Raw genomic sequence first — 16,776 nt, forward strand, 5'->3', positions numbered from 1 at the left:
TAAAACAAATATTGTTTATTATAATTTAAAGCAATGCAATTAAACCAATTCATAATATATTTCATACATAGGTAACAAAATATTCAATACTGACTGCTGTGTACAACATTTAGCAAGTTTGCAGTTCCATACAAGCGTTAACACTTTTTATGGTACAAGCATGAATTCAGCCATGTTGGACAGGAAGTAGTATGTTGGCCTGCTAAGGTGCCTCTCGATGCAGGGAGCTGGTAACTGGGAGTAAGTAAGAGTGGCTTATATGTGCAGCAGCATTAATTGAAATTTCTGCCAAAACATTTGCACCTGACTCTTTTCTTCTTATCAGTATCCTTCTTCCTACCGCAGTAATGTCTCTGGTTGAGTTACACAGTTTGATGTCACTGTCCCTTACACATCATATCGATAGTCGGGACATCACTTTCTTATCCTGGATCCACTGAGACCTTGGTTGTCCGGTTAATGGGGGAGCAACAATCTACTTTCTCCATCCCCCTGGGTGTTATGATACCATCTTATTTGCTTTCTGTGTATCTTCTATTTTATTTCCTCTACTGCAGCCCTGCCTCAATTCCCAGCATGCCACAGTGCTTTACACAAACCTCAGATATGTGTAGACACATTTCCTGGTTCCTCCATGTGCCTGTCCTGGTTTCCCAGAACCCCATGAGTGCTCCCTTGAGTCATCTATTTATTGCACAGACCTGCATCCTTGTCCCTGTGTCAATATTTCGGCTCCGTCCAGGTTTCTCAGACCACCACACTTATGCTGATACTTAGTCTGAATTCCGTGGGCTGTTCCTGGTTCCTCTGAGAACATTGCAGTGTTATCCTGTTTCCCCTCTGAGAGACTCTCTGTGAAGTGCAAGTGCCGGATGATTTTGGGCAGAATGTTTATTCCTCACAAGATGCAGCTCAGTGGATTGGTCACCTTTGATTGCGGGGCCTGATCACCAGTCCTGGAAAGATTAGTCTTTGAGGGTGCTTAGAGGAACCATCAAGAGTTACTTGAGATCTACAGAGGGAAAGAAAGGGATCACATTAATTTAACTAGGATCTTGACTAACTGGCAATCTGGGCAGCTAAGTGGCAAATGAGATTCAATGTTGATAAATGTAAAGTCATGCACCTGGGATGTAAAAATTTCCAGGCCACTTATACCCTTAATGGGACTGCACTAGGCAAATCCATTATGGAAAAGGACATTGGAGTCCTTGTAGATGATAAACTTGGCTGTAGCAAGTAATGCCAGTCAGCAGCATTAAAGGCAAATAAGGTCTTGAGCTGTATTAAAAGGGGCATAGAGTCATGGGAGGAGGGGGTCATTCTTCCACTTTATAGAGCACTGGTAAGCCTCCATCTAGAATATGCCGTACAGTTGTGGTCTCCATCACTCAAACAGGACATTATTGTGTTAGAGAGGGTACAGAAAAGGACAGCTAAGCTGGTAAAAGGTATGGAAAATCTTAGCTATGAGGAAAGACTGGCCAAATTGGGGATGTTCACAATAGAGAGGAGGCATTAAGGGGTGGTATAACTGTATAAATATATAAGGAAATTATATAATAATCTCTCTAATGCTTTATTTACCAGTAGGTCACCATTCCGATTAGAAGAAAAGAGGTTCCGTCTAAATATTTGGAAGGGTTTTTTTTACAGTGAGAGCTGTGAAGATGTGGAATTCTCTCCCTGAATCAGTCATACAAGCTGATACATTAGATAGCTATAAGAAGGGGTTGGATGGCTGTTTAGCAAGTGAAGGAATACAGGCAGGGGGGCGCCGCCAACGAGGCGAGTTGAGAAACTCGCCTCAGGTGGCACGCCGGAGAGGTTTCCAGGGGCAGCAAAAAGCCGCTCCTGGTACCTTTTAAGAGACAAATTTCCGGTTTTTAAAACGGAAATTCGGCTTTACTAATGCGAGAGAGCGCAATAGCGCTCTCCACATTAAAGTTCCTGCCTCCCCTCCCGACTGGTAAACCGGGGAGGGGGGGCGGCATTGCAGGAGCCGCCTCAGGCGGCGTTTTCCCCTGAATCGGCGCTGAATACAGGGTTATGGAAGATAGCTCATAGTACAAGTTGATCCGGGGACTAGTTTTGGAGCCAGGAAGGCATTTTTTCCCAATATGAGGCAAATTGGAGAGGCTTCATATAAGTGTACTAACCTGCAAGTGCCTTGCTTGTCGGCAGACATGGAGCCTGACCCTGCAGCTTTCTGTGCCAGTTTGGAGACCAGGTCCTTGAGCCGATGCCACTGAGAAACCTCTCCCTGTAAGGACAGAGTGAGTTGTATGACTCTGATACTGCTGTTCATCACAAAGAATGATTGTGCCCCCCTATTTATACACACATTAGAGATAGCTTTGTCTGTAGGACTTACCTTAAGGTTCGGCACGCTGTTTTGCCTGGCTTCTTCCTGCAGGTTTGGGACACTAATAAAATGAGGATCTCTTTTATCTGCTGATACCAGACTGCGACCTGTAAGGAGCAAAGCTTTCATTATTTCAGCTCAACTATTGCCTTGTTTACTAATGCATATGACATTTGGGTTTTCTTGCAGAGACCTACTGGGAACCACTACCTTTTCCCTTGACTGCTACACAACAGCTCTCAATTCGCCTTTCTCTGACCATTCCTCTTTCTGATACCTAATGAACAAAAATGCCATTTCTTTGCCATAGACCTACATAAGGCGACGGCATTAGACTTTACTTTGTAGGATCATTGGGCAGGTCATGTCAAAGTATTAAAGGAACAGTTCAGTGTAAAAACTGGCTAAATAGATATGCTGTGTAAAATAAATGTTTCTAATATAGTTAGTTAGCCAAAAATGTAATCTATACAGGCTGGAGTGACTGGATGTGTAACATAACAGAACAGAATACTACTTCTAACTGAGTTAGTCAGCAACTCTAAGGGGGGCCACATGGGACATTACTGTTCAGTTAGTTTCCTCGGCATTCAGCTCAGATTCAAAAGCAACAGTTATGACCCATGTGGCCCATCAAGTCACTGATCTGTTACTGCCTGGTAACCAATCAGTGGAAAACAAGGAAGCCACAAAGCAGGTGTAGTGTTCTGGCTATTATGTTACACATCCAGTCACTCCAGCGTTTATACATTACATTTTTGGCTAACTAACTACATTATATTAGAAACATTATTTATTTTGCATCTATTTAGCCAGTTTTTAATTTCATACTGAACAATTCCATTAACAAAGACTCAACAGAAGACAGAGGAGTAGCGAGTGGGGATTTTATACAGTTCCCTGTAGGTATAGAGAGTCCCACTCACCTGGATTCCTCTCTAGACTCCATAATACTCCTGTGTGGGAACTTGATCTCTTCCGGTAGTGTTTGGGCTCCCAAGGTCTTTCATCAGTTAATGCACCATCTGTAGAATCTTGTGCTGGAACCATTAGAGACGTGGTGCTTCCACATATACATGAATCTATCGGCATCTGTACAGATGAACAATTTAGTGCTACTTAATAAAACGCAGGGAATTGCCAACGTCATGTGATTCATAACGCATACAGGCACGGGATCTGTTATCCAGAAACCTCCAATTCCAGGAAGGCCGTCTCCCATAGGATCCATTTTAATCAAATAACTAAAATTTTTAAAAAGCAATATCCCTTTCCTCTGTAATAATAAAACAGTACTTTGTACTTCACCCCAACTAAAATATAATTTATACTTATTGAGGCAAAAAAATCCTATTGGTTTTATTAAATATGTTATTTATTTTTAACTAGACTTAAAGGAAAATTCAACCCTTACAGCAAAAAACCCTACCCTACGTAGACCCCCCTCCCTCCCAGCCTAGCTGAACCCCTCCCCCCCTCTGCCCTTGGTGCAGATTCAAGGATGGCAGTTCACAGCAGCCATCTTCCGGGTCTTCGGTAATCTTTGCCTGAGACCGGCAAAACAGCATGCGCCAAAATGGCCGAAATTGCCGAAGCAATTCTGGTTTATCCAGAAACTCCATGCCCCAACCATTCTGGATAACGGGTCCCATGCCTGTATTATATGAGGTTCTACTTACTCTGTGACGAAGTCTGTGTTCTTCGTCTCTCTTCTCTTGCTGTAGTGCTTGATTCCTCTGTTGGAGCTCAGCTATCTGTTCCATCATGTTGCACAGACTTTCTAGGTACTTGAGGCCCTCACCAGGGAGAGACAAAGGATCTTCTTTCTAGATTAGATCACATAGGGGAATCAAGAGCAGGGACAATCATGTTTTGGTATATGACATGTAAGAGCCTGATCACATCTTATTTTTGATCTATGCCTATGCTATATTCTGCATTTCAGTTTATAACGGAACCTTAATTATCTTTTAATGGCTGATGTCTAGCTGGAGCCCAGCATACTGGATGAGGCCCTCTCTGATGTACCCAAGTCTTATTAAGAGCTCCATAAACTTTTTTTTGTACATAATCGCAATTACACTTTAGCCCTCAAACATGTGCAGTAAAAAAGAATCAGCCTCCTCAATATAGAGAGTTGGACTGTACTGCACTAGATCGCAGGGCTTTCATTCTGTTATGTATTAAGCTCATCTCTGTTCTGTATCTCAGTTTATAGGAGGGATCCCCGGTGTATATCCCATTTATACAATAGGGCTTTTCACTGGTCTGTATCTCAGTTTATAGGAGGGATCCCGGTGTATATCCCATTTATACAATAGGGCTTTTCTCTGGTCTGTATCTCAGTTTAAAGGAGGGATCCCCGGTGTATATCCCATTTATACAATAGGGCTTTTCTCTGGTCTGTATCTCAGTTTATAGGAGGGATCCCCGGTGTATATCCCATTTATACAATAGGGCTTTTCTCTGGTCTGTATCTCAGTTTATAGGAGGGATCCCCGGTGTATATCCCATTTATACAATAGGGCTTTTCTCTGGTCTGTATCTCAGTTTATAGGAGGGATCCCCAGTGTATATCCCATTTATACAATAGGGCTTTTCTCTGCTCTGTATCTCAGTTTATAGGAGGGATCCCCGGTGTATATCCCATTTATACAATAGGGCTTTTCTCTGGTCTGTATCTCAGTTTATAGGAGGGATCCCCGGTGTATATCCCATTTATACAATAGGGCTTTTCTCTGGTCTGTATCTCAGTTTATAGGAGGGATCCCCGGTGTATATCCCATTTATACAATAGGGCTTTTCTCTGCTCTGTATCTCAGTTTATAGGAGGGATCCCCGGTGTATATCCCATTTATACAATAGGGCTTTTCTCTGGTCTGTATCTCAGTTTAAAGGAGGGATCCCCTTATGGCCGGTGTGCGACCAGATACTGTGTAGAGTATAATTGTTTCTGTTCTGCTGTACCAGCCTTACATATTCCACTCACCTCTTTAACCTGTTCTGGCCGGGGTGGACTCCTTTCACGATTATGGAGGGTATGCTTCAATGACCCATGGTAATGGCGGCTACGTGACCCAGCTCTGCTCTGGTGCAGATCTTTGTGCCTGACCCTCCGTGTTCTGCTTCTCAAGACTGCCTGTTCGAGCCTACAGGGAATGTCAAACGCATCTGTTTCCCGCTGCTCATCCACATCTAATTCTGCTATCCCACCATGGGTGAGCACCCTAAAGCTCTCTGGTTTCTCTGAGGAGGCAGAGGCCTGGGGGAGATCAGTCTGATCTGGAGTGAAATCTGGAAGGTCATCTACCTTCCCATGTGTGAAGGTTTTTAAACTCTCTGGCTCAGGGGGGTTCTCCAAACTCTCAGGCTCTTCTGCACTGTAACTGCTTTCTGATCCAAGCGGTGAAGGTGGTGGAAGTTCAACCCCAGAATCCTCAGATTCCGATTTCATAAATTCTTCCCTTTTCTTTGTGGATCTCCTGTCCCTCACATAATGCTCCACCTCGTGGTCATAGCTGGATGTATCCCCTTCACAGCAAGTATCTGAAGTGTCCATGATCTGCCGATAGACAGCAGTGCTGCTGAGCAATACACAGCCTTCGTCGAAACGCTCTGCAAACATACAAAATCCTGATTAAAAAGGCAGCCCGCTCACTGGCAAAACAGCATGTGATACTAACAAAGGCAAAGTAAAAAAAAAAAGTTATAATCATCACCATCAGATGTTTGTATTTTCATGGAGTTGAGCAGAAATGGGCCACTGGGCTCTGCTATTTGAGTAGAACATGCACAGCACACAGGGCACCCTACAGGGTCTGAAGGTATTAAATCATCTTATGACTGCTTTGCACTTTGACCCATAGTTCAAGTTGTTTTATGCACTAAACTGCCACTTACTATTTCTGTGTGTTCTCCTACACCCTAATGAAGTGCATGCTCACTGGGGCAAGGACCACTGCATGCTCATTATCTTCCTCCTCGTTCTCATTCATTAATTTATATTGCCTTATGCTTCTCCAAGGCCTGGCAGTGCACTTTTATCTGTTAGTATGACTTAATACACAATAAGTAGGGGGGTTAGTTGCCCTTTGCCTTTAGGATAAATAAGACAGTGCCATTCTAAATTATTTAAACTTTTTGTTCTTCAGGGCTCCAATTTTGAATATAGCCTGCTATCTGGTAGCTAGGCTAATGGAACCTAGAAAAGAACAGAAAGTTAAGCAATGCAAATAATACAAATGTAGCCTTGTTTTCTGGTTGCTGGCTCACTGTTGACCTATTATACAATCAAATAATAAAGCATGCATCTATGTACCGGTAGGTATTTGTAGGTTATGTGCCCATGTAGGATATTTAGTAATAGTAATTAGGAGTGCTCTACCTTCATTAAACCCGTGTGGGTCTCAGGTGCTGAACTGGAAGACCCTTGCCTGATTTTTGGGTACACTTCACATCCAGAACAAAAAATCCAGCAGCACACTTGAATTGATGCAATAATCCGTAGTGTTTATTAGCCCATATATGAACAAACAGAAGGGCCATGTCTGTTTGTTCATATATGGGCTAATAAACACTACGGATTATTGCATCAATTCAAGTGTGCTGCTTGATTTTTTGTTCTGCATGTAGGATATTTAGTCATATACATATACAGTAAATAGGTGCAGCGAGGAGCATCCCTGCAAACATGTAGTTAACTGCCAGGAGCAATAAATAAATAAACTCACTGCCGCACTCACTGGGACTTAATACAAAGAAAAAAGTTTAATTACAAGAAATCCAACGTTTCGAGCACAAATGGTGCTCTTCCTCAAACCTGGGTTGGTCCCTGAGGAAGAGCAACGTTTGTGCTCGAAACTTTGGATTTTTTGCAATAAAACATTTTTCTTTGTATTAATTCCCAGTGAGTGCAGTACTCTGTTTCATTATATATGGATATATATTCACTCTCATCCATATACCCCATGCTACACTCATATACACTTACCTTGTCAGTGTACAAATAGGGGAATCACTGTTGGCCAGTTCTCTATCCAGCTGTTGTTTCTCTGTCTCTTTGCTGAGCTTTCTCCTTTCCAACTACCTGTACTGTGCCTGCCCCCTCTCACCTGCCCACACCCATAATGCCTGCTATGTGCCTGCCTCTCTTTCATCATCCCATACAAGGCGTACTCAAGCATTCCGGCCATATCTCCACACTGACACATGGATACTCCGTTCCCTTAGTAGCAGGCCGCAATGCTGAGGAACCAGAGGAATCACATTCCAGGAGTGGATCAGAAGCCGGGCTGATAATAGTGCAGGTTGATGGGATATGCACTGGAATACCAGACAGCATCAAGCATGAGGCTTGCACAATACCCACCTAATCAGCACATGGATAAAGGCATTGGGCAACTGGGCTACTGGGCCACACCATAAAGGCACATGGATATATTGCTATTTTTAGACCTGGAGCCTGATATAACCACCATTTATTAGTTTGCTTATGAAAAAGGTTTCCATTGACACTGAGTTTTTATAGAAGAAATTTTCTTTAAAGAAGCAGTTAACTTTTAGTATTTAATAGAATTGCTAAGAATTGCTAATTCTAAGCAACATTTCAACTGGTCTTCATTTTTTCTTTACAGCTTTCAAATGGCGGTCACTAACCCCATTTAAATACAAATGTATTGTTATTGCTACTTTTTTTACTATTCGATCTATTCAGGGCCTCTCCAATCCAAATTCCTTCAAATCAATGCATGGTTGCCAGGGAAATGTGGACACTAGCAAACAAATTGCTGAAATTGCAAATTGGAGAGCTGCTGAATAATTTTTAATGGGTGATCTATTCTTCCGTTTTCCAACTTTAAATTCAGAATGGAAAGTGCTTGCTAACCTGAAAGCATAATAAGTGCAAAGTTAGATTTTCGTTGCTGGTTGATGTAAGGCTTATGATCAGTCCTCGGGGGGAACCAGATACATTTGCCAGCAAGCGGGCATGACTTCAGAAATTGTAACTCAGCCCATGTGCCTGATAGTTTGAGTGCCAAACCAGAGTGTCAAGGAAAAAACATGGTAATGTGTGAAACTGGACACAGAATGTTCTGTATCTTCTCTACTTACCCATTATACTCCTTTCCCAGAGACATACTGTATATATATATATATATATATATCAAAACAGGGGGGTTGTGGGAGCACTCTAAAGGCTTTAAAGTATATATATATATAAGTATAATAAATGCTATTGCATATGTACCCAAAACAGGGGTTATTTTGTTACAAAGTTATGATCATAAAATTGATAAGCCACCATACCACGTCAAGGTAAACCCCGAATGGCGGTCCCTAACTTGTTTATATTTTATGTGCATTTTAGCATTACCTGTAATCAATGTCCGTTGAACGCTGTTTTTTCACTGAGGGCTAAATCCTCCCCAGCCAGCAATCAGGCTTTTAAAGGAGAGATATTCCCAAAACAAACGCCCAATTTTAAAAGCATAGGATCACCACTAGTTTAAAGGGGGGTATGGGGTGCTACAACCACTGAAGCTATGCCACAGCTCCTGGCTAAATATACAATATCAAAACAGGGGGGTTGTGGGAGCACTCTAAAGGCTTTAAAGTATATATATATATAAGTATAATAAATGCTATTGCATATGTACCCAAAACAGGGGTTATTTTGTTACAAAGTTATGATCATAAAATTGATAAGCCACCATACCACGTCAAGGTAAACCCCGAATGGCGGTCCCTAACTTGTTTTATATTTTATGTGCATTTTAGCATTACCTGTAATCAATGTCCGTTGAAAAAAGTGAAAAAACAGCGTTCAACGGACATTGATTACAGGTAATGCTAAAATGCACATAAAATATAAAACAAGTTAGGGACCGCCATTTGGGGTTTACCTTGACGTGGTATGGTGGCTTATCAATTTTATGATCATAACTTTGTAACAAAATAACCCCTATTTGGGTACATATGCAATAGCATTTATTATACTTATATATATATACTTTAAAGCCTTTAGAGTGCTCCCACAACCCCCCTGTTTTGATATTGTATATATATATATATATATATATATATATATATATATATATATATATATATATATATATATATATATATATATATATATATATATTCATGTTGATGGGTCCCAGGAAAACACAGACTTCGCAGATCCCCATTACTCATATTAAATTGAACGATCTTATGGATTACTGCTAATGGCACATGGTGTGCTCTGACTACTGCTGCCCTCCAATGGCCTGTGGCTTTCGGGGAGAACATCTGCGGACACCTCTGTCCCCTTTCACCAGCCATAATACTATTGAAATTGTCCTACTGGATGCACTCTGAATGGTGACAGGCAGAGCTCTGAAACCAAATTTCATCTGCCATCATTGTATGTGTCTCCAACAGGGCACCCTGTATGGCTCAGACTAAATGTGTTAGGACTAATGACAGGTGGCAGTCAGTGCAGCCTGCTACATGCATCCAAATAAAATGCTAAATGGTCACAAAGCATGTTCATTCTATAAATATATATATAGATATATATATATATGTCAGACTTTAAAGGGGCGTGGTGGAAATGGTATCTTAAAACTATTTACTTCTTTCCCTGGAGATGACTAGTGCCACTAAATATGGCTTCTCAGAAAAAAAGGCACAGAACAGCATATATCATTGGTAGTCATACTTTTACCCGGATAATAAATCTTGAGCATCAGGGAGAATATATAGGCAGTGACGTAGAATGGGGACATAGTGAGAGCATTCCTTTCCAGTATATGTGGATGTGCTATCATACCACTTTAATCTCCTTAAATGCATAGTCATATACTTTAGTTTATTTGCCGGGGAAAGTCCCTTAGTCTAAAAATAAAATACAGGTATATATTTCCTTGTCTACTTATTTCAGCCAATGGCGCAATAGTGGTGGATTTGCACTGCATGAAAAGGATGGCACAATGCTGGGTATGGGAATCAAGAACAAATGCCAGTTTGGGCAATGCCTGTGCAATTTCTGCCTAAGAATATGCATTTCCAGGCAAGAACTGTGTGGATCTTGCCCACCTACATGGTTTGCAGTGGCTGCTATGTGCTCGGCACCAAGTTGGCCTGGAAAGTTCCAAATGTCAGTAACGAGGATTCAATAACCAATGCAGATTGTAACCAGCAGCGGTGCCTTTCCATCCCATGCTTAAAGGCCTCCGTGCAGGCAAGGAATGTGGCAGCTCCCACTCACATATATATAAATGCAAATGATGTTAAGGAATGTTCTACATATGGAATAAACAGAGTCTATAAATACACATTCAAACCATAAATCAGAGCAGAGTAGGACACTGGCTATATCACACTCAAACACCTATGTCCATATATCCCCATTGACTATTATTAACAATAATGTATATTTATAAAGCAACATCATATTCTGCAGCATTGTACATAGACGACCATTGTATTCATCACACCCTCTCTTGCCTTGTGGCTCTGCAGTTTAAATTTAATTTTAGTATTATGTAGAGAGTCATAATCTGAGACAGTTTGCAATTGGTTTTCATTTTTTATTATTTGTGGTTTTTGTGTTATCCCACTGTTTTTTCAGCAGCTCTCCAGTTTGCAATTTCAGCAGCTATCAGGTTGCTAGGATCCAAATTACCTTAGCAACCATGCATTGATTTGAATAAGAGACTGGAATATGAATAGGAGAAGCTTGAATAGAAAGATAAGCAATAAAAAAGTAGCAATAACAATAAATTTGCAGTCATTCAGAGCATTTGTTTTTAAGACGGGGTCAGTGACCCACCCATTTGAAAGCTGGAAAGAGTCAGAAAAAGAAGGCAAATAATTTAAAAAGAATTAAAAAAAAGAAAGGATGAAGGCCAATTGAAAAGTTGCTTAGAATCAGCTATTCTATAACATACTAAAAATTAACTTAAAGGTGAACAACCCCTTTAAAATGTTGAATACTATCTGGTTGCTGTAGTCAGTGGTCCTAACAACCAGTCAGTGGCCTGCAGGATAGCCTGGTAAATGAAGAGGAGCAGGTTTGAACAGATAGATTTAAAAATATTTGAAATACAAGATATTTGGTTTTAGCAACTTTGGGGCAACTGAATGCAGGGTAATTCATCCTGGAAATCGCCACCCTGCTGTTACCACTACTGCTTACTGGTGATGCCAACTGGGCCACAAGGGAACGGCTGCACCAATGGACTGTTTGCTCCGGAGTTCCTTTCAGTAACGTAACTCCCACCTGTCGGGCCGGGGTGCAGGCCACGCAGCCACGACCCCCCACCCCCTTCAAAACAGATTTTCATGGCGGATCCGCTCTCGCACAAACCGCCAGCAGGCCCCAAGGGAGTTCAGGCCCTGGCGCAGTCGCACCCCCGGTAGTTTTGCCACTGGTTCCTTTACTCTGACCCTTGGGCTGAGTTTATATATATGTGATTTTAACCACACAACACCATGGCATCCAACAAAGTTTTGAATTGTGAACATAAAAAAAGCTTACAGAAAATAACTGCACGGAAAGTTACGCCTTTTACTTTCATAAGTGTACATTAGTCCATAGCAATGAATGGAACACATTTCAGCAACATCTAGCAAATTGCAAATGTGAGCGATGCCAACACAGTATCAGAATAGGAATAACAACTGTATCTGCCAGGGCCAATGTGAGTACTGAAAGGGCATATGCCTTGGGCTCCCCAACTCAGCGAGGGCCCTTTAGATAAAAAATGCCCTGGATAAAAGTACATTGCACATATTCATACATTGTGAAACTCCCACACTCACCCCTTACCTTTTCTCCATAATGAGCTAAACGTTATCTTCCTGCTCCTGCCCAGCATCTTCCATAGAGAACTCAGTTAGGGGGGATCCCTGCAATGCTTATCCCTGTGAGTGTGAGTGAAACAATTCCCAGCCCGTGTGTGGGATAGACCATAAAAGCCCCTCTGTGTAAGTCTCTGGGAGGGGTCTGTCAGCTGGCTGGAGGAGGTCCCCCTGAGGGTGTTAATGGCATCTTATTTCATGGGAAAAGCCTTTTGTTCTTTCACACAATCACAGAATTTAGAGGGAAAAGCGACTCCACCCAAATCCCACATCTTTGTGTTCTGTAGTCTCAGCTTTGTGCAGACATCCTTCAGGTTTATCTGGTCAAACGCAGCATCTCTCAGTGTCTCTGAGACTATGCAATGGTTGTTCTTTTCCCTATTGGGATCACATAGATGGATCACAGAGAAGAGCTGACACTCTAATATTAACATAATACACAGACAGCAGCTGACATTTTAATATTAAGTTCACAAAGAATAGTGATCACAGTGATCCCCAACCAGTAGCTCGCGAGCAACATGTTGCTCTCCAACCTCTTGGAAGTTGCAGGTTTTAGTTGCATAAAAAAACCCATGTACTGCCAAAAAGAGCTTTCTGTCCACATAGAGTGCCAATCACAGCCCTTATTTGCCATCCCCAGGAAGTTTTTGCATACATGTTGTTCTCCAACTTTTTACATTTGAATGTGGCTCACATTCAAAAAGCCTGGGAACCCCTGCTCTAACACAATGCAGACAGAAGAGCAGACACTCTAATATAGAAGAGCTGGCACTCATACTAACACAGGGAGAAGAGCTGGCACCCTGATACAGATTCATTGTACCAGCCATAGACCTTCAAGATTACTCTAAGCTAAAGGAGAAGGCTACAGGTTATTTTGGAAGGAAAAGTGGCTTTCAGCTTTTGGTCTTTGGTCTGAGCAAGTGGACCTTAGGGTTAGGTAGATATATAACTTGGCAGACTTGTTATTTTGGGCACCATGAATGGCTTCCACTTTGGGCAGTGGGATGCACTGTAATTGTGACTGTCCAGAAGTAGGTATTGCTGCATTATAACACTGGATTCAACTCCAATAGCAGCATGGAGCTTGTATGTTCTTCAGATGCCCAAATGTTATGTGTTCTCCTTATGCCGTAGTGGGTTTATGCAGGGGTTTCTTTTATTCCCATGATTTGTAGAGTAGGGTTATTTGTTTGTTATTTGATGGAAATTGCCTAATCATGCATTTGGCTTAAAACTGAAGGTAGCTATGCCCGGGCACTCTGCAGTCTACAAGCCCCACATTGGTGTCCTCGGGTTGGCCTTCCAGACCTGCATATGCACCAATATGGTCCTTGCCCAATATCATTTTCAAACCTGCCCAACAGATACAATATCTGGATATCTACTCTGTTTCTGCTGTAAGTGTGTTGCTCGCCCCCCAAGTGCTAGATGAGAGCAGAGATATATTTATGAGTGTACATGTATACCCATTAATTGGCTTTCTTATGCACCGATGACTTTTTGTTGTGGTCTTGTGTGGCCTTTGTCTCCCAATTAATTGCCTCATGTGTACCTCTCTGCCCTCTTAATTTTTGTTATCTGTTACTCTGTGTGCCAATGCTGATGTCACCTTCTAATGGTCTTAGGGGCCTTTAAAAAACTCATTGTCCCCAAACAGCAGGGGGCTCTGGGTGGAAGGCAGGTTTAGAAACAATGTGTCCACCTGCAGCTTGAACAGTGTTTACTTTCTGCATATCAGTATCAAGTTTTGATTTATTTTATGCCAGTGATCTATAAATATAATCTGTAGTTTAGCAGCATCTATATGGTGTCTGGTTGCCCATGCTGATACTTCTGGCTCCTCTTGGGTGAGGCCAAATGCTTTTGATATGGAATTCTGAAAAAGGAAATGCGTATACCTCTTATGGAATTTCACTTGATCTCTGCACGACATTGGGCAGTAAGAAGGAACCTTTGCCAGCTTAATTATATCAAGACAAACTGTGGCACCACCAATGCTTTTCTTGTCCCTTTAATGGATGGGTTTAGTTAAGGGAATAAGCTACATTTGAATAACATTTTATTTTCTTTGCTTTGGAGACAAACCTTCGTGCCGTGGTCATAGTCGCCTTTCTAACTTAAGATGTTTAATTGCTCTGTTTGGTACAGATAATAACTGACATTACATTTTACAGTGTCTCTAACCATAAATATCACCAGAATAGGTAAAGGGATTCAGAGCACTGGGCCCAAACACAATGGGGTAAAGGGTGAATTTTCACCAGATCCGCCACACTTTGTCCACTTTGCCAGGTGCAAATTTGCACTACGCTAATTCACTAAAATGCAAAGTTGCGTCTCAGCAGCCGAACACTGGCGAAGTTTCACTAGCATTAAGGGTAGAACTACATGGGCGATTTAGGTCCAATCCAACACCATGTGACGAAACTCTGGCGTCAAGTCGGATGTGACGAAGATAAGGTTAGTTGTAGGAATGTCGGATATAGTCGCAGCGTGCATCCGATACTTAGCGGCTGTCAGAATCTGCATCAGACAGTCATGCTGTGTCAGATGCACGCTGCGACTTCAACCGACATTTCAAGTTCTTACCTTATTTCCGGCTCATCTAACTTGACCCCAGCGTTTTGTTGCGTGGCGTCGGATCGGACCTAAATCGCCCATGTAGTTCTACCCTTAAGGTGGCCATAGACGCACAGATAATATCGTACGAAACGAATCTTCGTCCGATATTCGTTGCGTGTATGGTGGAAAAAGAGCCGACTGATATCGGCAGAAGACTTGGATATCGGTCGGCTCATTGATCGGGCTGGACGGAAAATTTTGATCGGGTGCCTTTGAAGAGACCCAAACATTGTTAGTGCTGAATCGTCAGATGCAGGTAGAATTCTATTGTTTCTCCCTGTATATCTACCTGTATATCTGATGATTCAGCTCTACACGTGTGTATTGAAACGAACGATCTTTCTTGGAAAGATCTTTGCCAAGAAAGATTGTAATTGTTACGTCTATGGCCACCTTAATTCGTCAGCACAAGCATTTCATAGTGATCTTTTGCTAGCGTTCGTTTCTGCCTAGTGAAACTTCCTTAGTACTCTTACGCTTAGGTCAATTTGAATAGGACGGGTACATATAGGTGATATATATGTCTTTATTAGTGATATTGGTGCAAATGCTTCTAGTCGCCACTTATTATTACATTATGTCCAAGGAAGCAAAATAAAGACAAAATAGATCTTCTAATGCCCTAAACATGACAAATATGGCATGCCCCTCAAATGGTTGGGAAAAAAAATGTTAACACAAAAATCTTTAATCGTTAGAACTTTTGAAGGCTTTAAAACATGAAATAATGCCAGAGTTTTTTTTAGAATTTTTATGACTTTTCGGCATACAGGATATGATGTCACTGACATAAGATTGAGGAGGCTGTAGCTTCATCTTATCAGTTTGCCAGGTCTAAGCTGGTGAAGGAAACTCTGGCGAAAGGGGAAACGTTCTGTAAAATTCACACTTTAGTGGATTTGCGGAGTAACGATCGTTTGTCTAAGTAAAGATTCACCTGCCGATAGGGTGCAAAACTGCACTAGCGACGGTCTCTTTTGCTAACAAATTGTCCTCTACACCTGTTAGTAAATTGATGATGTCTAGAGAGGTTGGCAGTGAAGTCTTAGCCAGCAAGCGTTCAGACACTTCAGTTTCAAGCAAGTTCTTCTTTGTGGTCCAACATTTGGTCAGGCCACCTTTGTGCATAAAAAAAGTTTCAGCTCTCTCAAAATGTGCTTATGAGTCACATGGTTCAAGTTTGAAGTCCCCAGGAAGGCCATCTCTACCATCCTCTGTGTTAGGTGGCTCATCAGAAAGCCCAAGTCACTTCTCGTGTGGCACAAGCAGCAGGGCACCTAATGCTAGTCATACTTGTGTTGATATTAACTTCTAACAATGCCCTTTCCACTGATATTGGCCTAATTTGGTCCCCCATGGCAAATCTTGCAAGATCTGTTCATCTTGTGAACTCCTCAGATGAGCAGATTATTTCAGGCACACCCATTTTAGGTTCAGTTAGATTGCTTTCTAATAGTTGAGGGTTGCTGTGCTTGGTTTACCAGACAAGGAGATCTTTATAAGTTAATTTAGTCCAATTTAGTCCCATGGCATCTTATTGTATAATGCCAGGATTAGCAATGTGCCCAGCTCTCTGGCAAAGCCTGTGTGGCCAATTTCTGGCTATTTTACAACCCTTACTCGCCTATTAACCCTAATCTTAGAATGCAGAGAATTTGGGATGATGCTGGGAAAAGCATGTTCTGTAGCACCAAGAGGAACCATTAGAAGATCCGGCTAGAGCAGTGGTTCCTGAACTGTGGTGCTGCCTCTGCTTGACAAGCCTGTGGCTTTGGCTTAGGGGCTCAGCTTGTAGGCCAGGTTGATCCAGGTAGATGAAGCAGGTCGTATTTACCATATAGGCACTCGAGTGTCTATATGGTAATTAAAATTTTCCTTACAACCCCCTCCCAAGATACTAAATCTGGTTGCAGAGGAGTGGGGGTAAGGGTTAGGGG

The 16,776-nt window shown here is 41.9% G+C and overlaps 1 protein-coding gene across 4 annotated transcripts; it reads right to left on the minus strand.

Annotated features, from left to right (window-relative positions):
• On the minus strand, positions 1 to 12,341 carry LOC108712697. Of its 4 annotated transcripts, none has more exons than XM_018255039.2 (7): positions 12,180 to 12,341; positions 5,355 to 5,980; positions 4,045 to 4,191; positions 3,292 to 3,457; positions 2,375 to 2,472; positions 2,160 to 2,263; positions 1 to 1,012 (listed from the first exon to the last, which is right to left on the minus strand). In XM_018255039.2, exons 1-7 carry the CDS (start codon positions 12,226 to 12,228, stop codon positions 925 to 927), a joined length of 1,278 nt encoding a protein of 425 aa, XP_018110528.1. In that variant the 5' UTR covers positions 12,229 to 12,341; the 3' UTR covers positions 1 to 924. The 4 variants fall into 4 exon arrangements, with proteins under 4 accessions (XP_018110528.1, XP_041444026.1, XP_018110529.1 ...); XM_041588092.1 differs by having other exon boundaries at positions 12,173 to 12,302; XM_018255040.2 differs by lacking the exon at positions 12,180 to 12,341 and adding an exon at positions 7,356 to 8,012.
• Positions 12,342 to 16,776: the final 4,435 nt, after the last annotated feature.

Source organism: Xenopus laevis, chromosome 3S (genome assembly GCF_017654675.1).
Source record: "Xenopus laevis strain J_2021 chromosome 3S, Xenopus_laevis_v10.1, whole genome shotgun sequence".
In the NCBI taxonomy this organism is placed as follows: domain Eukaryota; kingdom Metazoa; phylum Chordata; class Amphibia; order Anura; family Pipidae; genus Xenopus; species Xenopus laevis.